At 37.8% G+C, this 25,727-nt stretch overlaps 1 protein-coding gene across 1 annotated transcript; it reads left to right on the forward strand.

Annotated features, from left to right (window-relative positions):
* Positions 1-25,398, forward strand: LOC756959 (calsyntenin-1). The gene is made up of 13 exons (XM_030987442.1): positions 1-52; positions 1,398-1,739; positions 2,248-2,505; positions 10,972-11,138; positions 11,807-11,918; positions 12,250-12,440; positions 13,862-13,971; positions 16,366-16,565; positions 17,784-17,963; positions 19,082-19,227; positions 19,961-20,108; positions 20,696-20,865; positions 21,570-25,398. The coding sequence occupies exons 1-13, from the start codon at positions 1-3 to the stop codon at positions 21,723-21,725; spliced, it is 2,232 nt and encodes a 743-aa protein (XP_030843302.1). The 3' UTR covers positions 21,726-25,398.
* The last annotated feature ends 329 nt before the right edge of the window (positions 25,399-25,727 follow it).

Genomic DNA, 25,727 nt, shown 5'->3' on the forward strand with positions numbered 1-25,727 from the left:
ATGGCGTCACACATGAGCCTGCTGGCTTCAAACAATTGCCCCCTGGATCTCAGTGAGCAATTCATTCTAGCTGATCGATCACATCGATCTGTGTGCCGTCTACTAAAAGAACATGAGCTTTCCTTTCAGATTGATCACTGTGAATGTTCAAGAACAGTGCTGTTCTCTTAGCAAAAAGTTTATGTGCTTAAGTAAACATTTAAGCTAACCGTAGTGGAAACCAGCATTTTGCTCAATTCGTTTCATGCTCTTGATCGATTTAAATGTTTTATTCATATTTTTTTTACAAAGTGGCATTTTGAAACAATAGGAAGGATTTCAGACATGTAAATGGTGGTTTCAATGAGGAAAAGGAATGCTTCTACAAACACTGAGGAATTGTTCATGAATTAGTCCTATTATTCTTTAAGATTGTGAGAGGGTGGATTTAGTTGACTACTCCAAAATATATTAACCAAACTCCTGGTAACCAAGGCTAGCTGAGAGCAAACAGCATACGTCTTGAGTTAGTCTCCCACTGTGCGGAGGCTTGACCGCTAAACCGCGCTCAAATTAAATCCCAGTAAAGAAAGCGAGGAACTGTAATAATGCCCTCAGACGCATAATGCATGGGTTGATTGCCCGAGGAACTCTCCTATTTCTCACCTTATGAGTAAGAAATTAGGGCAGAAGTGTTTTATTATCAATTTAGGATGCAGGGTAGTATTGCTGAATTGCTGATACAATAATTGATTGGGGTACGCTAGACACTGTGATGTTTCTTTGGGGAATTCTTGGAGGAAAGTGACGATAAGTGACTTACTTAAAATGTCAAACTTGATGGATCTAATAGCACGCTGCAATGTTTGACACCATTTCTGTGTGCAGTCTGTGTTCTTGCATAAAGTACAGCCATTTTAGAAAATTTAGAATTTGTGTACCAGTATGATTACAACTACCACAGCCATTATGCCTTTATTATTGTTATTATTCAGAATCACACTTTCGTTTGATTCATGATGTTGATATGAAATAATTTCTTTAAGAACCTTAACCCCATGTAAGTACCTTTTCTCTTGGAGAGGTAGAAATTCAAGTAGACTGTAAAGTTTTCGATAGGCACGCACAGATTTTGACTCAAACAAATGCAAATAAATACAATTTTCCATTTTAGCGACCTGCCCACCCCCCCCCCCCCCCCCCCCCCCCCCACAAAAGGGCAATTTTGGATTTGTGTTTTGCTACAATTTCATTGTTTTTGTGATGTTGTTGTTATTTGTTGCTTTGTTAAAAGATGAGAATCATCAATAAAACTGACAGTAGTGTTGTGTCTAACATGTACACGATTCTATTGAGTATCTTACTAAAGATCAAATCATTAAATTTCTCTTCTTCTTCCTCTCTTCCACCATCTCCAGGTCGCATTTCTGCCGTCTCACCCCTCACATCAGACGGCGGACCCACCTACTCCCTCCAGATCAAGTCCTGCGACTGCAGCGGTCTCTGCAGCGAGACCATCCCCATCAACATCCACGTGTCGCAGCAGTGCCAGCCGGGATGGAAGGGCGTGCCCAAGCGCATCGAGTACCTGCCGGGTTCAAAGGCCACCGCGTTGGCACCCAAGGCCTTCCTGGATACCTGCGGACGTCTGGTGTGCAACTCGTCGTCGCTGACCACCACGGTGACCCTTCAGACCGATCATATCGGGTTCGGGTGCGACAGGGAGACCTATTCCACACAGTCACAGCGCACGCTTTGCAGTAAGTTTGAAGATTGTACCATTCTTTCTGTCCCAAATCTTGTTCAGACGTAATATAGTAAAACTACAAAGATCTGCCTCTGCAAAAATTGTCCATTAATGAATGGGAGGTGGCAATATGTTAGGGTTTTAACAAAAAACATACCTACAAACATTAAAGAGTCCCTACTGTATGCGCATTCAATGATTCATCTTTTATCCGATAAAGAAACATGAAGTGCTTTACATTTATATTTTGCTGCAGGTGTTGTCAAGTGATTAAGTGTGTAATGTCTGAATCTACCTTTATAATGCATGGAAAAGCAATTTCTTGAGAGGGATGGCAGGAGTTAGGTATCGGGGGGGGGGGGGGGGGGGGGGGGGTGGTCGGGGTTTTAGAGTTGTAGTTTTTATGAAGTTTGTGCTAAACTCTATTAAAGTATTTAAATAAATGTAATATCTAATAACAACCGCCCCTCTCCTGTCTCGCCTTTTCTGTCCCTCCCTCCCTCTCGCCTTCTTCTGTATAGATGCTGATGCAGGTACCTACGATCTCCTGCCCCGCCCCAACGCCGGCGAGCAGTGGACCAAGAAACTGACTTCGGACAATGGCAACGAGAGTGACCAGATCTACCAGTTTGATGGTGTTGAGGATGCGGTCATCGTTCCCGAGCAGTTTGCCCCGCCCAACAACCTGACCTCGACGTTCTCCATCTCCTTCTGGATGAAGCACCGGAACATCGTCGGTGGAGACCCGGAGTACATCGTCTGCAAGTCAGACAGCAAAGGTGAGGAGGGGTCTTGATCAAAAACTTTAAAGCCCCACTGTACTACTTGTAGCTACTTGCGCCCTCTAACAATGCCTAATCAGTACGCGTTGGTCCCCCATGATCCTCTTTTTCTTATGTCAGTTGAGAGCTGACTTGATGAGATAGCCACCTGTCAGTGACCTCGCAGGGTGGTCTAATCCCTCCTGGCCAAACTAGTGCAGAGGAACTTTTAAAAGAGTTTCCTCTAGGAAGAATGATTTGGTCTCTTGGTGACTCGACATTTGCTCCAGCAAGTTTTTCTCAGAGCTTTTCTTTTCATTAGGGTTAGATTAGCACTGGGTTTTAAGGGTAAAGGTTTAAGGTTTGGGTTATATCGTTAGACAAAGTGTTTTAGTTCAGAGTGAGGTTAGAGTAGGAAATCGACTGTGATTCAAATTTCACAACAGGAGTGGTCTAATGGTCATCTGGCAATGTCCATTTAGGCCCATCAAATTAAGACATTTTAAGCATCTCTTCCATTTATGAGAAATTGAGGATAATGTGTCAATGTACATGTAGATATTGTCTTGAGCATAGAATTATACTTGCATGGCGCATGCATAAAATTTGTAACAGACAATTGTGTTGAACAGTAAAGGAAAAAGCTAGCAATTTCAAAATGGCAAAGTATACTTCACAGTGCAGGAGTTAGGTCATGGAAACATTTTCTTGTAGATGCTACAAAAACACTTCTTACACTTTTAGATGTCAATATGATATCATAAACATATGCAAGATGAAATTGTCCTGTCGTCTTGTTGGTTTACCATCTGTTGAGCATGGACCCTGATGTAGAACAATTCCTGATTCTAGTTTCAGATAATACCCCCATGGCTGATAGCAGCACCGATACTAGCTTATGCTCAAGTAACAGGTGGCATAGGGCTACCTTACAAGACTCAGTCCTTGAATTATTATTATTTCGTGGAAATGAATGTTTGAGAAGTAATATCGTCTGTTTGGAGCCAGAAGGGCGTTAACTCATATACTCCCAACACAGCGGTAACATCCTTCTGGCTCTGAACAAACGATAAGTGCTCTTGTCATTCACGGGTGGCACATTCATGTCACGCGAAACTTTCTTCACCCGAAGGCATCGCGGAAGAAAAAATCTGACTCTTGTGTTATAGATGAGGGTGTCGTTGACACACTCCACCAGAAGCCGATATCTATCATTCCCGCTATATTTGGCAGGGTCTGTGGTGGGCGTTCACCTCCTAACGCATGGATCCCTCCCAACACAAGTCTGAGGAGGGGTAAAGGGGTTGCGTGAAGGGGGATCAATGGGGGTGCGAGGACGGATGCTTCCTATAAGCAGAAAACAAAAACCAGGTCACTTGCCATGGCCTTCGATTGCTGGCGAACCCCCACCGGCTGAGCAAAATCAAACGTTTTCGATACGCCGGGGGTGGAGGAATAGCAGATACATAAGTAAGCTGACCCATATTTCCTTTCACGGAGAGCAGACGTTGCTGGCTCTATGTAATTTCCTGCCAACTGTTTCGTTCTGTTTGTCATGCTCTTCTCTAAGAGTACAACCAAAAGAGTGTATGTTACAGGGTGATGTACACACGCAGGCAGTTCTTGAATGAGACAGCCCTTTCGATTGTAATGAAGACGTGGAATTTAGAGGTGACACCTGTTTTGTGAGACGCTCGGGAGATTTAAGGAATTAGCGTTTCTGGAGCACATAGTGATTGAGATTGTAGATGTTATACCTTGAGTTGTAGTATGGTTATTTGATAAGAATCTCACTGTAGGAAAGGGGGAAAACAGGAAAACACGCCTGTGTTCATGAAGAAGAAATGAATGGGAATCGAAGAAAGAACCTTTGTAAAAGAGCAGGGAAGTAACAAACTTTACCAAAAAAATTATTTGGCATAAACATTTGAAGAGTCTACTTGTAAATGGACTTATTTACATTGTAAAGAAAACAAAATCTAATTTACAAATACTGTGATAATATTTGAGAAAAATAAAGCTAAATTATATCTATAGAGTATAGAGAAGTTCCAATTATAACTAGATATCCAAATAAATTATGTTAGAAAATAGTAGAGTCTCTTGCAGTTACTACATGTAACACTAGTGTAAAGACAAAAAAGTTCATATGCGCATCTCCACATCATCATCATCTATTCTTTCATTCATATATTTCTTCATTCAATCCGTTCATCCATTGCATCACACGTTCAGTATGTTACATATCACTTTCAAACATGGCCTCCTGTCCCAGCACACAGTCAGCACATTTTCCAATTTGATCCAGTCCCAGGGCTATTGGCTCTCGACACTTCACAAGTTTGCAAACTCATGTCGCTACATTAGCCCCTCCGGGTGTTTGCTCCTCGAAGACACCCGTCTACAAGTGGTATGGTCAGGAAGGAATCGGTCTAGGGTGCGTTCAATCGACACTTTTTCACCCTAGAATCACAGTTTTTAAAGACGTTCAGTTTAAAGCACGGTTGCAAAAATAAACGTGTTTAAAAACACAAACATGAAATGCTGAAAAACATGCGTTTTTGTATCGTGATTCTGCAGAATCATAGTCGCTAAAATTTACTTGAACAAACGTAGATCTCAATCACGATTCTATGACGTCATAATCGTGGCCTGTTCTGGTATGACCGACAGTCGACTGTAAACATAGACAGAAAGCACGCGGCGAAGTTGACCTATACTTCCTGGGTCAAACTGCACAGTGTGATGAGCAGTGGCTGGGCTTAAAATGAGCGAGAATCAGCGTTGATGAAAAATGGCTTAAACGCTCTCCCGCAGTAACCGTGTTTTTAACGGCGTTTTGATTTGTGATTCATGTTTGTGATTGTAGCTTTTAAAAATAGCTTGAACGCACCCTACAAGTGGTGGAGTCAGGAAGGAATCGGGTTTAGTGGTGACCATGGGGGTGTTTACTCCACCTAAGATTACTTGCCTCATTTGGTATTACCCTTGTCAAGAATTATTAAAAAATAAGCTCATTGAGATCTGATATTCATGTTTGAGCTTCATGTACTTGTTTGTGAATATATGGAACAGAAACCTCAGGTCTTCCCAAAAGTCCCTCCTTGCTATCCCTCAAATAAACACAAAGTTCTACAGGTCACACTCTATCCTGAAACCTTGGGTCTTCCCAAAAGTTTCTCCTTATTATCCCTCAATTAAATACAAGGTTCTACCGGTCACGCTTTTTCCAGGTTGGATCAGCAGAGCTTGGAATGAACTAGAATATATGAAACATTTTGATACTGTTGAAAATCTCTCTTAAAACGTTTCTTTTTAGAAACAAATTCCAATGTTAACTAATGACTTAAAGGAGATAAACTGAGCATGTCTCAATCTTCTCTATTTGTTTCTTTCCTTCTCTCCATGTAGGGACATATTTGTGAAATGTGCTAAATATATATGGCATATTATTATTATTATTATTATTACTATTACTTTTATTATTATTATTATTACTTTTACCATTACCATTACCTTCACTATTATTGTACATTGTGCTGTGGAAAAGGTAGAGTCACTTATACCATACACTGAAAGCCAGATTGGCAAGAACTCATAACCTAAGTCTTTTTTTACATATAAATTGAACCATATAAAAGCAAAACATACAACAACAAAATAGAATACATCAAACATCAAAAACACAAAGCAAATATACATTACATCATGCTATAGCCTTCAGGCTCTTAAACAGGCAATATGTAGTTCACAGTTTTTCACTGCAGTATGAACTTGATCTTTTTTCTTCTTCAATCCTATTAATAAATCATCGAAAAACATATCCATTGAAACCTGACATTTCAGTTTGTCACCTCTGTGAAAATTCCACCTGCTCAGTTGCTTACAAAGGTCAGTGTGTTAAACACTGGAATTGTTAGGATAAGGTACATGTATATAAAACATATTTAGAATGACCACCTGTCTTTAAGCTAAATTTTGTGTTTATGCAATATGTACAGTTGACAACTGAATTATTCATGCTCCTTGTTAATTTGATGTTGTTTTTGTGTTTTATTTTCTTAACGCAAGAATGAAAGATGGACTAGGTGCATTAGGGCTTTGTTGAATACTTTTAGATGTAAGTTTTGATATGTCACATTCTCAAGAAACATAAATTGGGACACATCAATTTTTTCACGTGATTAAAAAATCACAAAACCTGGTAAGGGTATGTATAATTTAGTTGTTTAACTATATATCAAACCTTTTGGGCATGATCACTTGCCTGTATGCTTATTTTGTGTTTAACCAAATATAAATGGAAACTGTATCTACATATTTGATTGAGCTTAATTTTATCAGCCAAAGTTAAGTGCACAAAACTCAGTCAAAAAAGAATGTACATTGTATTAAATAAAGTATGTTTCCACATTCATCATTTATATTCTTTTATAAAAAGTTTATGTAGAACTTGACATGAAATTACTTCTCTAAACATCACTCCTCTTTATAGCATTACTTGTCAAAGTAAAAACTATTATAAGAATTGAAAGAGACAGCTTGATTAAATACAAATCATACAATTTAATTGCTATTGATTTCAGTTATCGACCCTCTAGCATACTTCCTGCACATCAGGAACCCAGCAACACCCCAATCACAATTTGACCCCTTATCCGTTCGCTTGCCCCCCTGACCGTAAATCCCCAGCAGGAAGGGGGCTTTCCGATCACCATGGAGATTGGAGAGGGGTAAAGAAAGTAAGAAACTTCCCCCCTCTCTCAAAAATCATCCTTGGTGATAGGTAGGAGCCCACAAAAAAAGGGTGAAATGGATTGCTTTTATTGCCTGGGACCATCAGTGATATTGATATCAGAACCCTATAAGTACTGTGACGAGAGAAGCGTGTTTTATATCAAGAGGAGCCTGATATTTGAATTTAAAGGAAATGGTTAGATTTTTACCAATTCAATTTTATTTTGCCAAAGTTAAAAGAAAATAACACACACAAATGGAATTGTTGGTACAAACGAGAATGAATTACATGTATAGACATCGATGAACAAAATATTTAAAGATGCTTGAAACTTTGAAGGTACGCCTGTTTTAGCCATTCAGTGTTAACTCAATATGTATGCCAACAAAAAATGCTTGTTTAATTTGTTTGAAGGGTGTACCCAAGTCTTACAAAATAGTTAGAAAATTATTAAAATTTATACAAGAGGAATGCTAATTGGGTACTTTATTTTATGTTGAAGAAAACATCAAAACGAAGGAAATGTTGTTTGGGTTTTTGATATGTGCAGTAAATTTTAGCTATCTGTGAATGATAGATTTATAACTACCGGTATTGATAACAGGTCTATTGATAGTAAAAGTCCTGTAGCCTTTGACTATGTAATCACTAATTACAAAAGGCAACAACAAAAAACATTGAACAGGCCTTTGTCGTTTAATTTATTGGCAGTGCACCAGGAAATTGAGTGATCTTGTTTTGCAGAGTTTTCAGATTCCACTGTTTGTGCTCTCAATATTTTTTGGTTTTTGAACTTTACTTACTGAGAAATATTTATATATATAGATTTATGAAGAGGGTTTTCTGTTTCTCCTTGTCATCATATTCCTTCCCTATTTCATGGTCATCTTTAATTTCCTCATGTTCCTATCTACCTCCTCTATCTACCAGTTTAATACAACCTGTTTTCTGCTTTTCCCTTGTACGTCTATCCTTCCCAGTAGTTTTCTGTACATCTGGGGGGTGTTTCACAAAACTTGTCATCAGTGACAAATGACAATTCTTGTTATAAGCTACTGAAACCCTTGCTTCTGATTGGTTATCAGCAGATTTGTCACTGAAAGAAGGCTTTGTGAAACGGGTCCCTGATAAGACCTTCTACATTACTGAAGTTTTGACAGAGGATATTAGTATGACAAGGAGGTCAAATTAATTTGATGACGTTGCATTTCTAAGATAACTAACAAGTTTGTATGATTTAATTAGGATTTGTTCTGCCTTATGTTTATGGCGATTACCGGTACTCTTTAATTGATTTAATGACTGCTGTCTTTATCAATGCCTTAACGACTTCTGTATTGTCATTATAAATAGCTGTAATACTCATGTGATGATAGATAACTTATCAATGATTGGGTGGTCATGGGATCACGTGGAGAAGATAGTATTAGATATATCACAACTTTGAACCACTGTCCACAGTAAAGATAACTACATAGATACAGTTATCAATAATCTAATTCGTTTGTGATAGCAATTAATATTCCAAACTAGTAATACTGATACAATTGTCCACATTGATGAACAATTAGAGATCAATTAAGATCATTAATTGTCTGAATTATTTCAAACTCTCAACCATGGCTACAAATTCCTTGAGAGAATCGAGATATCATATATTTTCCTGTCAAGGGCTGACAGCTGCTAGCAGAAACAAACCTTTCCCCTGACTTCCCCTACGATGTAAACTTCACAGTAGTTACAAAATCTATTGCAAAATCTCTATGGAATTAAAAGACCAGTAAGGCCAGAGAGCTCAACGATTTAATCGCTATCTATACTAGTGGTCATCCGCATAATCCAGCCAACTGCCCACGGACCGTGGCATCAATAATGTTCATCTTTACAGCGTTCCTTGTCTGTGGGGCTAGGGCCTTGAGCGCAATTTTAAAGTTCCCTTCCGCGGAAGGAAGTGTTGACAAGTTATGTTACTTGATTTGCACAACAGCAGCCCACGGTGTTAAATGAGTTATCCAAGACAGGCTTAGGTTTAAGATGGTTAAGGGGAAGGGGACCTCCGGTTTGTCCTATGTGGGGCTAGGCGATATGGAAAATTTAAAGGGAATATGTCGATTGGAATTTTTAAAAAAAACTTATGAACAGTTTATTTTTTAAATTAGTCTGGATAATTGATGTGCATATAAGTGTATGTATATACATTTTTTCTTAAGTTTCAAGATCACTACAGAGGGTGACCCATATGATTTCTTTAAAGCCCCACTGCACTAGTTATAGCAACTTGCGCCCTTAATAGCAAACAATGCCTAATCGGTGCCCATTGGTCCCCAGTGGTCCTTTTTCGTATGTTAATTGAGAGCTGAGTTATAACCACCTGTCAGTGACCTTGCAGGAGGTCTAATCCCCCTGGCCAAACTAGTGCAGACAGGCTTTAAGAGCATGTTCCAATTCAGCCAGAAGTTTGCTTTAAACATTTCATTGGAGAATATTGTTTTTAAAAAGTTTTTAAAATCTTCTGTACAAATGAAAATTGAGAAAACCACCTCACATTGGAAAGTAGCACTTGCCAGTTAGTTTAATGATCTCCATTTCAAGATTAGCGTACTTAAACTTTCTAAATATTTGCTCTCATATTTCTATATTTATTTATGTCATTGTGATATCATGGCTGACTTCGGATGTATAGTTCATATTATCAAAATAGTGAACCTAACCTAAATTTGACATGTCATACATTTTAATCTCAACAAGATGTTTTAGATTTCCAATTCTCAGCTGCAGAATATGAACTTGCTGTTCTGCTCTATCAAAAGCATTATTCTTATTCTGAAATTGAGGCAAGCAAATATCTGCAATTTAGTTATGGTACGAGTATTTTCAGATCATACCCTAGAGGAAAAGATGTTGGTGCAGAGGAAAACGGAACCACCAGTCTGTAAAATTGACCCTTAGGCCCAATTAGCCAATGTCATGGTTAAAGAGATTCATTTCATGGTTGATGAATGGTCTGTCTGTTTTAAACGCTGAGATCTTCATTACAATCCCGCGTTTACGATCAGGTGCGAGGCAAGAGAAAGTTGTGAAAAATGGAATTGGTGCTGAAAAAAGTGAAGAGAATGAAAGACACCAATTTGACAACCTGAGAAATAAAAGTTTTTTTCATCAGTTTTAGCTAGGTTCATGGAGATGTAGGTTAGACCATATATTTGGTAGAAGTGCTCCCCTTCCCCACCCACACACACAAAAAGGAAAACTTTGCCAACTAAAGGCATTTTAAGGGTTATAGGGAGGTATGTCCTCTTTTATATAGTGAAGCCTGTTTTAGAAGCCACCTGTGTTGAAAGACCACCTGTCTATAAAAAAAAAAAAAAAAGTTTTGTTTTGCCTGAACAGTCATACTCATTAAATCCTCATAAAAAAGACTATAGGAACATGTACATGGTTTGTTTTACCCGACTGCTAAGAAAGCATGTGTGTGCTTGTAAATAAGCAACCAGGAGACTCACAGCTTTAAGTCCTCTGCAATAGACTTAATAATGAGGATTAATACCTATATCTTTTGAAAAATACGATGTAAAGCTACTACTGGAGCTTTCCTTGAATAGCCTTCATAACCCAGTACCCAGTCACATGAATTACAAGACATCTAAAGATAAAAGAATTAGGTAGTTGAATTTTATGTCGAAGTAAAACGTTTACCCTTTGTTCATCAATGCGTTTTTTTTCTTCCACCCACCTTGACCATACAGAAATGAACCGCCATCACTACGGCCTGTACGTCCACAACTGCCGGCTGGTGTTCGTCTCGCGTCAGGAGACGGGTGATGGTTTCTACCCCTCCATGTACCGGTGGAAGCTGAGGCAGGTGTGCGACCAGGAGTGGCATCGCTACACCATCAACGTAGAGGAACTACAGGTGTGTAAAACGTTGGTTTGTTGTATGCTTTAGTCAAGGGTTAGGGGTTAGGGTGGATGATGTTTGTCTCGTGTCAGGGGTTAGGTTTCTCCCCCTCCATGTACCGATGGAAGCTGATGCTTTTGAAAATAGTGATGGTGGTGTTGATGATAATAATGATGAATGGTGATGATGGTGATGACGATGATGGTAATGATGGTAAGGATAATGATGTTGATGGTAATGATGATGATGATTATAGTGATGATGGTGATGATGAACGGGATGATGGTGAGTTGATGATGATGAAGAGGAGGAAGAATAGGGGTTGATTCAAGAATGAAGATTAATGATACTAGTGGTGATGTTGATACTAGTGATGATATACAGTAGGCTTGCGGGTGCAGCATGTGAGAGAGAGGGAAGATTGAGCAGTCCTGAAAATGTGATGATATGATAGGGATGATATGTTATGAATACTGTGATAGAAGTCACATTGTAAGTGACTCTCTATTATCACATTTTCACACTTCTTTAATTACCACCTCACTTTCATTCTGTGTAAAGTAAGCATGAAAAACAAGACAATGAAGATGGAGAATAGGTGAAAACAGATTTTAGTAAGGACTGTTTAAATACCCGTGTTACACATAAACTGTTTAACATTTTCTTCCTGTTTTACCATTCAGGCCTCCTTGTTCATTGACGGAGAAGCTCAGATCGGTCCGAGAGTCTCCGAGGATTGGCCTCTCCACCACACCACCACTCCTACATCTACAACTGTAGGAGCATGCTTTAAGGGTATGTATCAATAAGCATCCTTGAAGTTATTGTCTTGGTCAAAGTTAAGTTTTTGAGTGGTGTTTGATAATGTATCTGAGGATTTTCCCCTTCATCATACCTAGAGAGCTTTCAACCGACATGAACTTGACGTGAAACTGGCACTGAGATCTTCTGCGCGTGCGTCAAGTTGATGATGGCATCGTCAGCTGGATCCTGCGACTGCATTCGCGGTAAAACTACGTTGTGGTGAAAACAAGAACTTTAGCTGCATACTTGTAATCAAGTTGTAAATAATCTTAGGATTAAGAAGGTGTATGTCTAACCAGTACATTATCTTTTCTCCCTGCAGGAGCCCAGGACAAGTTTGCCAACTATTTCCAGGGCTACCTAGCCGGTCTTAGCGTCCTGCCCGGTCAGATCGAGACCCCAGAGGTGGTCAGCTGCATGGTCAGATGCAAGGAGGGTCTCTCCTTCAACGTCGGTAACCTGCCGGTCAGCGTGGCTCGCATCAACACTGCCCGCACCAACCTTACTCTTTCCGTAAGTCTCAATATGATCTTGTCAATGTCGGACAAAACAGTCATTGGTCAAAGTTTGTGAACATTCCATTAAAAAAAATGTCATTAAAAATTAAAGATTAAAGATGATCACATGTTTCAGTGGGATGTCCGCAAACTGAGGCTTATGATGGCTTTGTGAAACCCTCCCCTGAAAACTAGAATGTGATGGTTCATAAGAAAAACATGGAGGAGGAGATTGTCAATTGGGAATATCCAATTTGTAACAAAGCGATTAAATGCAACTCTACTGTCTCTGGAAGTTTGGATATGTCTGAATTTGGAACTAAACAAACTTAATTGAGAGGATAAATAGTTCAAGAATATCAAAACAAAACAAAACAAATAACGTGATTCTCATATTATGATATAGTGTATATTAGCAACGGACAAAAAATGCATACACTAATGAATCGTGTGAGATGATAATAGGAATACACGTAGCAGATTCTTATATTGAGAACAATGCATCCCAACTCATTCTATAGGGGCGATACAGTACCATTGAAAAAACACCAATTAATCAAGCAAGTTTGTTCCACTTGATTCTCCCTTTGTGAACAATAATACTGGGAAGATACTCTGTTGATTAGTTTGTTTGATTAAAGAGAGACTCCTTTGTCAAATGTTCATTGTGTCTTTGATTGAGATGCATAATTGGTTCATTTCAAGAATATTTTCACCATCTTCAGAAGATTCTCCATTTGTCAACAATATACTGGGAAGATACTTTGTTGATTAGTTTCTTTGATTAATGAGAGACTTTTTTGTCAGATATTCATTGAGATCATTTCAAGAACGACTTACTTTCACTGTCTTCAGAAGATAAAAAGAACTTCATTAATGACAAAAGTGGTTGTTTTAAAGCAATTCTGCCCGGAGAGGATTTTCTGTGAATATGGATTTTGTTTGCCCATTGTTATGAATGATTTATGCGGTTTGTTTGTATTGCATGAGAAAAGAGATCTTATGTCCCTTCTTGTAATAATCATAATAGTGGTAATACTAGTAATTATAATTATTATTGCCTTATAGTTCATTATATTATAGAATAACAATAAGGCCTAAAAACAAATGTTGTATTGCCCTTTAGGTGCCAAAACATGGGTTGGTCGGTCGGAAATCTTTTCTTGTCTTTTTTACTCCCTCTTTGGGCTGATATTTCTCATTTTTGAATGCTTTAATCCATTTTTTTTCCTAAAAACACAGTTTAAAAAAATAATAAAATTAAAAAGCCGACTGTAGATTTCAAGATTTTGGAGTCTGCAGCAAAGGGCAATACAATATCTTTTTTTTAACGCCTATTGGTCATACTAGTAATAATGATGATTATTGCCTTGTGGTACATTACATTATATTATAAAATAATAATAACTTTGTTTTTCTTTTTTTTCTCTCACCTAGGGTGAACTGACGGAGCAGTTTTCCAGCGTGCTACAGCAGGTCGGCTACATCAATGAAAGGACCTTCCCCACTCAGGGTCGACGCCCCCTTACCATCTCTACCAAAGCCAGGTAGGTTCAGTCATAAATGTATCTGTTCTGGATAGGGACAAGGGACATATAGTGAAGATGAATATATTCAGGTGGTATTTGTGATGATAGTGATGAATGTGGTAGTGGTAGTAGTTTATACTCTTACCATCTCTACAAAAGCTAGGTAGGTTCAGTCATGAAGCTATCTCTTTTTATGCCTCCGCCACCGAAGGTGGTGCCGGAGGCATCATGTTTTCGGGTTGTCCGTCCGTACGTCCGTACGTCCGTCCCGTTTGACCGTTATCACAATATCTCAAGAACCATTTAAGATTTAAACTTAAGACTCGGGAATAGTATTTATCACCATAGGAAGACGATCTGATTAGATTTTGGAGTACGTAGGTCAAAGGTCACAGGTCACAGAGGTCAACTTATGAAATTCCTTGTATTGAGTTTGTTAGCGCGATATCTCAAGAACCATTTGAGATTTAAACTTCAAACTTAAGGATAGTATGTATCACCATAGGAAGACGATCTGATTAGATTTTGGAGCACGTATGTCAAAGGTCAAGGGTCACAGAGGTCAACTTATGAAATTCCATACATTGAGATTGTTATCATGATATCTCAAGAACCACTGGAGATTTAAACTTCAAACTTAGTGATAGTGTGTATCACTATAGGAAAACAATCTGATTACATTTTGGAGCACGTAGGTCAAAGGTCAAGGGTCATAGAGGTCAACTTATGAAATTCCATACATTGAGATTGTTATCATGATATCTCAAGAACCACTGGAGATGTAAAAACTTCAAACTTAAGGATAGTATGTATCACCATAGGAAGACGATCTGATTAGATTTTGGAGCACGTTGGTCAAAGGTCAAGGGTCACAGAGGTCAACTTATGAAATTCCATACATTGAGATTGTTATCATAATATCTCAAGAACCACTGGAGATTTAAACTTCAAACTTAAGGATAGTATGTATCACCATAGGAAGACAATCTGATTAGATTTTGGAGCACGTTGGTCAAAGGTCAAGGGTCACAGAGGTCAACTTATGAAATTCCATACATTGAGATCGTTATCGCGATATCTCAAGAACCACTGGAGAATTTTCACTTCAAACTTAATGATAGTATGTATCACCATATCATAATATCTCAAGAACCACTGGAGATTTAAACTTCAAACTTAATGATAGTGTGTATCACCATAGGAAGACAATCTGATTAGATTTTGGAGCACGTAGGTCAAAGGTCAAGGGTCACAGAGGTCAACTTATGAAATTCCATACATTGAGATTGTTATCATGATATCTCAAGAACCACTGGAGATTTAAACTCCAAACTTGTTTAAATTGCTCTATGGCGGAGGCATCATTTTCGACTGCACGCAGTCAAAATTCCATCTAGTTTTTATAGGGACAAGGGACAGAAAGTGAGGATGATTATATTCAGGTGGTATTTGTGGTATGGTGATGAATGTGGTAGTTGTACAGTGAAACCTGCTTTTGCAACCACCTGTATAGATAGACCACCTGTGCATGAAGACCATGTGCCTATAAAGACCACTTTTTGTGTTTCCCTTGAGTGGTCGCTATAGACACGTTTGACTGTAGTAGTTGATGATAATGAAGATGGGGAAGTGTATTTGGAGTGATGTTTTTTGTAATGCTGATGGTCCAACATAGGAGTACTGGTGGTGATGATGCTGGTGCTGGTTTAGTAGTAACTATTGTGATGATGATGATGGAGATGGTGATGGTTTTGATGATGATGATGATGATAGCAATGATATTATTAGGTGTGATGGTGATGATGGTGATGATAAGTTTAAGGATAGTAAAATCTGTTTCATCTCCACCCATACGCTAAGCCAAGTATGACCATTCTTCACTGTGTGAACTATCAATGATAAGGAAAGAGGTGTTGTGGTCTAGTGGATAAGTCACCCGACTGCAGATCACAAGGTACAGAGTTTGAGTCCCGCCGCAGCATGTCCTTTGGCAAGACGTTAATCTACATTTGCCACTCTCCAACCAGGTGTTAAATGGGTACCCCATAGGATGCGAAAGTTAATTTGGTTGGATGAGCAAGTGTGTGCTCGTAAAATGGGGACTGGCTGGAATGGGAGTGGAGAATGTGTATACATCGTGTGCGGGTAAGCCTGCATCCTATGACAGTGGTAATAATATATCTGTAAAGTGCTTACACTGTTGTATCGATGTATTGGGCGCTATATACATGTAAAAGCAGAATATTGTGATTACATTGTGTGCGGGTAAGCCTGAATCCTATGACCGGGGTAATAATATATATATCTGTAAAGCGCTTTGAGAGGGCCTTCGGTCCTGAAAAGCGCTATATAAGAACTAGCTATTATTATTATTATTATTATCCTTCTCCATCCATCCCACCTCTCTTACAGCTGCAATGGAGTGGAGATCGTCATCCCGGACGTCTCTTCTTACGTGATGGTCCTCCACCCCCACGAACCTACCATCAGCATCACCGGCTCCCAGGCAACCTCTCAGACCGTAGCTAACCTAGTGGCAGGCATCGCGCCCTTCAAGACCATCACCATCGTCAGCATCATGACAGAGCAAGAAGAGGAGGAGCTTGGTGCAGGTCGGTCGAACATACATACCCTTCAACTTTTGTTTCCTTTAAAGCCCCACTGCACTACTTATAGCTACTTGTGCCCTCTATATAGCAAACAATGCCTATTTGGTGACCGCTGGTCCCCCATGATCCTCTTTTGCTCATGTTAATTGAGAACTACATTATAAGTTGATGAGAAAACCACCTGTCCAGTGACCTTGCAGGGTGGTCCAATCCCTCCTATACACTAGTACAGATGGCCTTTAAATCCCATCTGCACTAGTTTGGCCAGGGGGGATTAGACTTCCCTGGGTGGTCACTGACAGGTGGTTATCTCATCAAATCAGCTCTCAATTAAAATAAGAAAAAGGGGATCATGGGGGACCAACAGGTACTGCTCAGGCATTGTTTGCTATATAGAGGCCGAAAATAGCTACAAGTAGTGCAATCCCGCTTTAAAGGACATTATCATTTAAACAAAGAATTGAAAATAAAATTTCCTTATTCAGGCTCCACTAATGATATTTTAGACTCGGCTTCCTGTATAGTGTTTGTGTTTATACCGCTTTACTTTGCAACTACAACCCCAAAATGCATAAAAATTGCATAATACTCGCTTCATATGAGGTGCTTCATGATAAGGTGAAGTGAGTTCTGAGTGATCAAAATTAAAAGCGCAATTTGATCTAACCTACGAGGCAAAATAAAATATTAATGCATAAGGCAAAAGTTTGAACTATTCATGGAATTAGTTTTTCAGCAGAAGAAAGTTTGCATTTCTCGAAGAGGAATTGTTGGAATATATATCTTGTCAATTACTTTGGACAAGGCTTTTTCCTAATATCAATGTTCTATGTAGCAATATGTGCTCTATTGTGTATAGTGCACAGAATCATGATTTACTCTATATCTAGTTGTCCTTGGGGGTGTTTCACAAAGATCCTAAGTCGAACTTTACTCTAAGTTGAACTTAAACATTATGGAAAGCCATTTGTAGCCTTAAAATGTATTCAAAAGCAAAATTCAAATATTTAAGACTTTTTATAACTTCCACATCAAGAAAATGAAATCTCCTTGACAATAGAAAATATGAATGATTTGAATCAACATTTTATGCCTTTTGAAATAACTTTTACAAAATATTTTCATAGATGCCAACGGTTTTTCATTTCCCTTGTCTTCAAAGGAAAAAACTTTGGTATGATTTGTCAAGATGTGTAATTTATTTTTCTTTCCTCTCTCCAGATCAACAAGAAGTGACCGGTGGTGATACCCCAGCCCTCATCACCCACAATCTGGACTCCTGCAGTGCACTGGTCAAGCAGGGCAGGCTTGTGGACGGAGAGACACTGACCATTGCCGAGGATATCCTGACACAGCACGGCCTGACCGTGGTCAACTCTGAGAATGGAATTGTCATCAAAGGTAAGAAGAAAAAAAAACTTCCAGAGCTAATGATAATGTTCTTATCTTGCTTCTCTCCAAACAAAAAAAAACATAAAAAGTACATGCAACACTTGTCTTTCAAGCCACTTATTCTCTAGACCATAAACACCCTGCCTTGTTGGAACTCTCGCGTCCACGCTGCAAGGGCGAGAGGAAACAGGAACGTCTGCGTGGGCAGGAGGCACCTTGGAGGGGTATTTTTGGGAGGGGAGAGGTCGGAGACAAATTGCTTCCTGTGTCAAAAAAAAAATGCCATAGTCACTGTCAAGGTCAATACAAATCATTCTGACCAAGGCCTCTGTTAGGTGTAGACGTGGAGCAAAGTGCTTGCCACCTAAGATATTTTGAAGTGATTAGTTGATAGTCATGGATAGGATTTTGCTCAACTTTAATTGCATTTCATGTAAAACTTATATTCAACATTTGAATATGGTGTTAAAACTACTTTGATTCTTGACATGGCTTGGAATAGCAGAAGAAAAAATAAAGCTATGATTGTTTAATAATGGACACTGGGTTATAAGAACTCTTTGCGTACGAGTCTAGAAGTACATAAATAATTAGATGTATGATTTATGGACTAAATTAACAGGGTTAAACTGGGATAAGCCACTGGATGTGTTGAGACATCCAGAAGTCGACTGGAAGGAAAGAGGCCTCACCAGGAACTTGTACTCAGGACAGACAAGATTTTTAGATGAACAAAAATTGTGGTCTTTATAGACAGGTAGTCTTTCTGTACAGGTGGTTGCTATAGCAATGTGGTTTCATACTTCAGAATAGGCTTAATTAAAATGTCGAGGGGTCAGTGACACAAAGATGTAACTCTCTATTTTGGCCATTTTGAGAAAAAGTGGTTTAAAGATAGAGGTCCACTTGGGCCTGAAGGAGTTAGGTCTATGTTTCACTAGTCATTGACTTCAATGGGGTCTTGGGTGGAGTTAAGTCTTTGTGTTTCCTGGAAAGCCCACATTTTTCTGAACATTTTTATATCAAATACTCATTTTGCAAAATATGGAGTTACGTCTTTGTGTCACTGAACCCTTGTTGTATAGAATTGGAAATAATGTTCTTTTGTTCTCTTCGCTTCGTTACAGGACTTGCCACATTGAAAGATTACCAGAACGTCTTGAGGCAGATCTCCTACTCCCAGGTGGCGTCCGGTAAGAACCAAGATCGTCGTCTCACCCTGCACTGCTCTGAGCTCAATGGAAGATTTGTCAGCAATGACTTCGATGTCAGAGTACGTCATTAAATCATTTAATCCTTATTTGAAAAGTATAAGCGGGGTGGTGATAGTAGCTCATTGTCTAGGCAAATATGAAAATTGATATTCAATATGTTACTTTATCATGATTATTATTATATTTATTATGTCTGTTTTTACTTGATTTTAAATTAGTATTGAGAATGGGAATCGTGTTTCCTGACTACAGACCAAATTTTAATTCCTTTCAGTAGTGATACATCCGAGGACAGTTATATTTTTTATTGTAATAATTGACCGTTTTAGTGACCAATGTATGTAGATAATTAGGGAAAGAAACATATTGTGTGCCAAAAAACAGAAAGGTACTGGCTTAAATTGGGGTCCACTGAAATATCAGCAAATTTTTTTTCAATTTGTTCTGATCATTTTAATGCAGTTTTTAGTTTAAATTTGATTTGCAACAATAGTTAAAAAAAAGAAAAGGGAATTTTATTATTTTTTTATTTTTAATGTAGCCACAAGAGAGTAAAATAGTGTAGCTTAAACAAAAAAGGTGATTAATATATAGAGTATTATCCGTTTCCCTTTGTTTGTTTTAATTTTTTATATGAAATGTCAATATTACAACCTTACTGGTTCTCCACAAAAAACATTATCCCGAACAAGACTATTTCATAAGATAGATAAATTGTACGGACAGTTTTATTTTGAGGTTGTGTTGCAATATGGTTAATCAATTTCCTCTTCTCTTTTTCATTCTGTCCAGATTGGAGTACTTCATCAGGCGATGCGTGCCCTCAACAAACCCAGTCACGTCAAACAGTCTGTAATGTTCAGTCATAGCAACGTTAGAGTGCATGATAAACTCAAGGAGAACTCCCCCAAGCATATCACATCCAAGAACGCAGTATCAAGTGAGTCTAGTCAATTCTGCTAAACCCTTTTCATCTTCATAAGGGCTAAGTTTGATCTACCAAAATTGTGGTATTGTTTTAACATTCAAGATAAACCTTGATTTCCTCCCAGAGCTCTAATCTGGTAAAGCCCAGTACACAAATTAATTCAATTTCATCCTGGCTTCTTTCCCCCAAGTGCTTCATGATGACCTACATTTATAGCATTCACCTGAAACTAGGTTATTGGCTCTGGTTGGTCAAAAATCGGGTTACGTATGTTAAATGTTGTTGGTACTTTATTTCATATGGTAACGACTGCATCCATGAAGAGAGTATACCCGATGATCATGTCAGGTCGATGAGACCACAAATAAAAGAAATTTTATCGTTACTCTGTGATGTTTGTTCACATATGTGGTGCAAAATGATTAAATACCTGTGCACTGTGCCAATTTTTTGGAATCAGATCTTTTTACACAATCTGGAAAACAGTAGCCGTCGGCTTTCAATTGCTGTTCTGCTAGCTTCACCAGACCCTACACCAACTATATAAACCTCCAGAGAATCTCGTAAATCATTCTCGCTCCATCTACGTCTACTTACAGGTACAGCAATGGCCATTGTGGTGGTTCTTTGCGTTGGGTTCCTCCTCTTCATGATCGTCCTGGGCGTGTTCCGTATCTACTCCGCTCACAAGGCCAATAGAGCCTTCGATGGACAGGACATGGACTGGGATGATTCGGCCCTCAACATCACGGTCAATCCTATGGAAGGGGTAAGTCACAGACAGAGATAGTGGTAGGACACATCGAGGGGTCAGTGACACAAAGACGTAGCTTCATTTTGGCCATTTTGAGAAAAAGTGGTTTAAGAAGTTACGTCTATGTTTCAGTAGCCATTGACTTCAGTGGGGTGTTGGGTGGAGTTAAGTCTTTGTATTTCCTGGAAAGCCCACATTTTCCTGAACATTTTGGCAAAATATGGAGTTACGTCTTTGTGTCTGAACCCTTGACATATTCTGGTGACGATTGCTTTACAGTCAGTAACCTACCCCAACCCAATTTTTTACTTTTGATAGTTTTTATCTTGATTTTCTGAATGCTTTTTGCCATATCCCCTCATCTGTAATATAGGTCAACTAGAGGTACTAGATTCTTCATTTTTTGTGAAGGTTATATCCATGGAAGATATCTTATACTCGGTTCATCAATGAAACTATATTTAATGATTTTACTCTTGAAGTTCATCAATGTTGGTTGCTTTAAATGGACAGATTCTGGTTCAAGTATTGAATCCAATGACCAGGATAATAATTGTATATCTATAAAGCGCTTAGAGACATCGTAGATGTATTAAGCGCTATATAAGAAATATTATTATTATTCTTCTAGGACTTTACAATATATGCTTGTTGATGCTCTATTCATTACAAGAAAAGCAAAGCTTTCATTCCCAATCTTCTCTCCTCCCCCTCTGCAGCCGATCGCCACAGGAGAAACGGACGAGTCGAGCGAAGACGACGATGAGGATAGTCTGGAGGACGAGAGTTCAAGTTCAGAAGAAGAGGAAGAAGAAGTTTGCGTCGAAATCAAAGGGACGCCCTTAGAGTGGGACGATTCAACGATGAAATTCTGAGAACGATCCCATCGTATTCCCTTGTAAAATCCCTCCTTCTCTCGCTCAGTCAATCCTCGCCTCTCTCAACCTCATTTTCCTCTTTTTTTCTCCCCCGTTATCTTTAAGCTCCTCCATTTTGTTTTTTTGCTGATTTTCATCTTGTTTAAACTTTGCAATCATATCTTTCTCCTCCTAAATTCAAAGCATTATTATATTGTACAAAGAGTGGTTGATTTTTTTCGACAAAGATCTTTAATTTTCACTTCATGTTTTAATGGTCTGTAATCGTGCAAATCGATAGCTATTGTGAAAAGTTTGTGTGGTTTTTATGCTCATTTGTTTAAAGATTGTGTATGAATATTTGGTCGTTTAAAGACCAAGTTTGTTTTGAATCTGTTTTAAAAGTATTGTTATTTTAGGACCTAATCTGTGACACATCAAAGGCTGAATTGGATATGAATTTAGCGATGATTATGAGTAAATTCAAGCACAAACATTCGTTTTGGTGATTAATCAATTTAGAAAATGTGTGAGGTGTTGAACGTCGGTGGAGATTTTTTCTGAATACCTCATTACGTTACATAAGGAAGCCAACTAGAAAGTTAGATTGAAATACACATATTTTCCTGCTCTACCTATGTATGGACCATAGACGTCACCTCATATTTGGTTGTGTAACAGATGCTCTCCATGTTTTACCATCGAGCAAGCCGATGTATGACAGACAATTCAAACTGCCCTCTCATCTTACCGTACCTCTCCAAAAACTACCATTTCAAATGCCGCAACTCGAGATTCGTTGGCGATTTTTTAAAAGTTGTAAATTGATTTTTGACCGATTATATATTAATGTATTTTTTGAGAAGACAAAAAAAATGTATGACTATATCGTATCATTATCTTGTAATTTATGCTGTACTACATAAGATGAAAAAAGTAGCATTTTTATGGTATTGTGAGAAAATAATTATAATACGTAGCGTTGGATGGTGTAGTTATTTAAAGAAAAAGATAAACGCAATAATGATTATGGCTCCTTGCGGTAGAGATTAGGTGTTCTCAAAAACGCATAGTAGATTAGGAAGATTTCAGTGGACACGTTTATTTGCTGGATTTCTTATCATGATTTAAATTCTCAAAACTAAGTTTATGCTCTTTATACCTCATATCAGGACAGTGAATCCTCTTCCTTATTAAGATTCATAATCATGAAAGAAATAACTTCTTTTAAAAATAGAAAATGATATTTATTTCTACCATTCATTTGATATTCCATGTTTTTCCTCCATTCTTGTAATATTAATAGGAACCAGTATTTTTGTGACTTACTTTGAAAATAGAGCTATCCTCAAACATAAAACCATGTATATAAATCCTAAAATCTTAAAAGTTATATGTAGCGTTGAATTTTAGCGGCAGAAAGCCTCATCTGTAATTCTGGGAAAACTAGATTTAGTCCAAATTTTTCACTGCTTCATTGATGTGTTGGCACTTGTGTGTTCAATTTTGTTTTCTTGTTCTTATTATTGCGTTGGTTTTCAACTCAGCCATAGAGCATTATTGTACTGGCTTCTAAAAGAATCTATAAGGGATAGAAAAATGACTGAAAGTATTATAAAAAGATGTTGCAGTAAATATTATACTTGTGTACAAATATTTGTATGGATGTGATTTTTTTCCGTTTATCTTAGCCATTTACGTGTGTATAAAAGACAGATGTTGTAAATTAAATAAGGGAGTTATATCTTCACTTGGTTTTCACGTTCAGTTTTAACGTTTCATCAATGTTGTGAGGTTTGTTCTTTTTCACCGACAATCGTAATTGATCGAACGCAGTTGTGTTTACACCGAGTGTTGCATATTACTTGTTTCATCAATATCCCACCACAGAAGTTCATTATTATCTAACTTGAATCAGCATTTTTTGTATCACAGCGAGTACTATGGCTGTGATATCTCATTTTGGCATACAACAGTTGTCTCATATAGTTTTGAGGCATAATTATTCAATCAATCAATCACTTTTAAGGGGGTAGAAGATTATAAACATTGAGGTTAGTAAATGAAAAATAGTGATTGTTGGTCAAAATATTCAAATTACTTTCACTCCTTCTTCGCTGTTTTTTTATGCTTTTAAATCAATAACGTAGAGAAGATATTTGGTTCATATTGCTTATATACAATCATCTCTGAAATTGGACATCATAAATGGTTTCGTTTGGGCTTTTTAGCGGGGAATAAAGGGAGGAACACATGATAAAGTGCTACCATTTAATTATGCACATGCAATTTTCTATGTGTTTATATTGTGAATATGAATGACTAAGTATCTCATTGTGTACATTTGGTTGACAACACAAAGCTATAGTGCTACCGTTGTGTCTGTGGGTATTAAAAGTTGTAAATAAATCTGATTAATTATTATGTGTCTATAGATAGAGGTCTGTAGTTTGCACTGGAAAATTTATGGAATTTCTCTCGGTCATTACTCGATAAAAGCATAAAATCGAGTTTTATATAAAAAAGTACTTTTATTCTTTTTGTCTCACATATTTCCTTTTCGTACATAAGCCAACATTTCAATATCAATTATACTTTAATATTTACAAACAGATAACACATGTAAAGATGAAATTATTTGTAATTGGTATCTAAATTCAATCTGCACATAGATCTTGTTACATATTGATTTTGTGAATGGTTTTCAATCAGTGCTTTTTGTGATAAATATCAGTGCTTTCAAACTGAATATTAAAAAAAAAAAGATATTGCACAAATATATTAAAAGGTTAATTCCAGCAGTGAGCATGGCTGCAATGATATTAGTATTGGGGCAATTGGGCAGGGATCTACATAACATGGTGTATTAAATAGTAAAACGGGTAAATCAAGGTTCCCAGTATCGATTTGGAAGTGCAGGTTAGTACAATTCCAATGTAGCTATGAAAGGGCCATTCCCTTTTGACAGATGATGATTAATGTAAATTGTTCCCAAATTGGTCTTTTTAAGATATGGAAATGCATTGGAAGTTATGATACTACCGATCCAAGAAAAATCAGTGCCCATACCTCGGTCACACGGACAAGACCTTTTCCCCATAAAAGTTAATTGCGACCAATTTGGGAACAATTTATGCTTTACTTATGTCAAATGGGATTGAACCTAGGGCTACTGGTGGAAGGCACAAAATTTAGCTCATATTTTCATGTACATGTCATGGAAGGTTGTTGCTTACGCTATGAAAGTAAAAGCTGTATGGGATTATTTGAAAGCGAGAAAGGCTATGAGGAGGCAATTTCAGACTCTATTGGTCATTGCATGGGCTCATCTGTTATCAAAAAGTTTTACAGGAATGAATGAATAAATATTCTAGTTTTCTGGGTATTCAGTTCAAGAGAGAGACAACGGAGAGAGAGAGAGAAGGATTTATTTCAGTCCAGACGAGTGTAAATGAACGGATTTTTTATGTAAAGTATTGCTGTTGGGTATATTACATGTACATGTAAATAGGATCTGTTGAATGAAAAATTTGTAGAAAAAGATTTAATTAAGAAGAGTGATATTTCCTCACTGCTCAACTAAACAGATATATCAGGGTCTAAGTTGTACAGTACATCAAATAGATTCTGGGTCATGACAATTATGCATTTTGCCGCAGTAGTCAATAAAATCAAAACTATCAACACTATATCTTGAACGAGTTGTAATGCTGTCATTCTGTGTGCATTTTTTTATCTTATTGAGTGTGTGTCATGCTAGACTTGTGTGTTCTGATGAAAAATTAAAATGCTCTTATACGATACCACCATATTACAAACACGCCATATACACATATACAGACATGTGAATGAATACATTTTCTCTCGAAGACGAGGGACACTACTACATGCCTTAAACTCTATAAAGCTACTTCTTACGAAGGATGGGAGAGAACAGACGTTATATTTCCCTTTCAGTATTGCACAAGAGCAAATTAAAACCTCATTTTACGCACCCCTTCAAATTACAGGTCAATGGGG

This window comes from Strongylocentrotus purpuratus, unplaced genomic scaffold (genome assembly GCF_000002235.5).
Source record: "Strongylocentrotus purpuratus isolate Spur 01 unplaced genomic scaffold, Spur_5.0 spur5_scaffold_16, whole genome shotgun sequence".
NCBI classification, from domain to species: domain Eukaryota; kingdom Metazoa; phylum Echinodermata; class Echinoidea; order Camarodonta; family Strongylocentrotidae; genus Strongylocentrotus; species Strongylocentrotus purpuratus.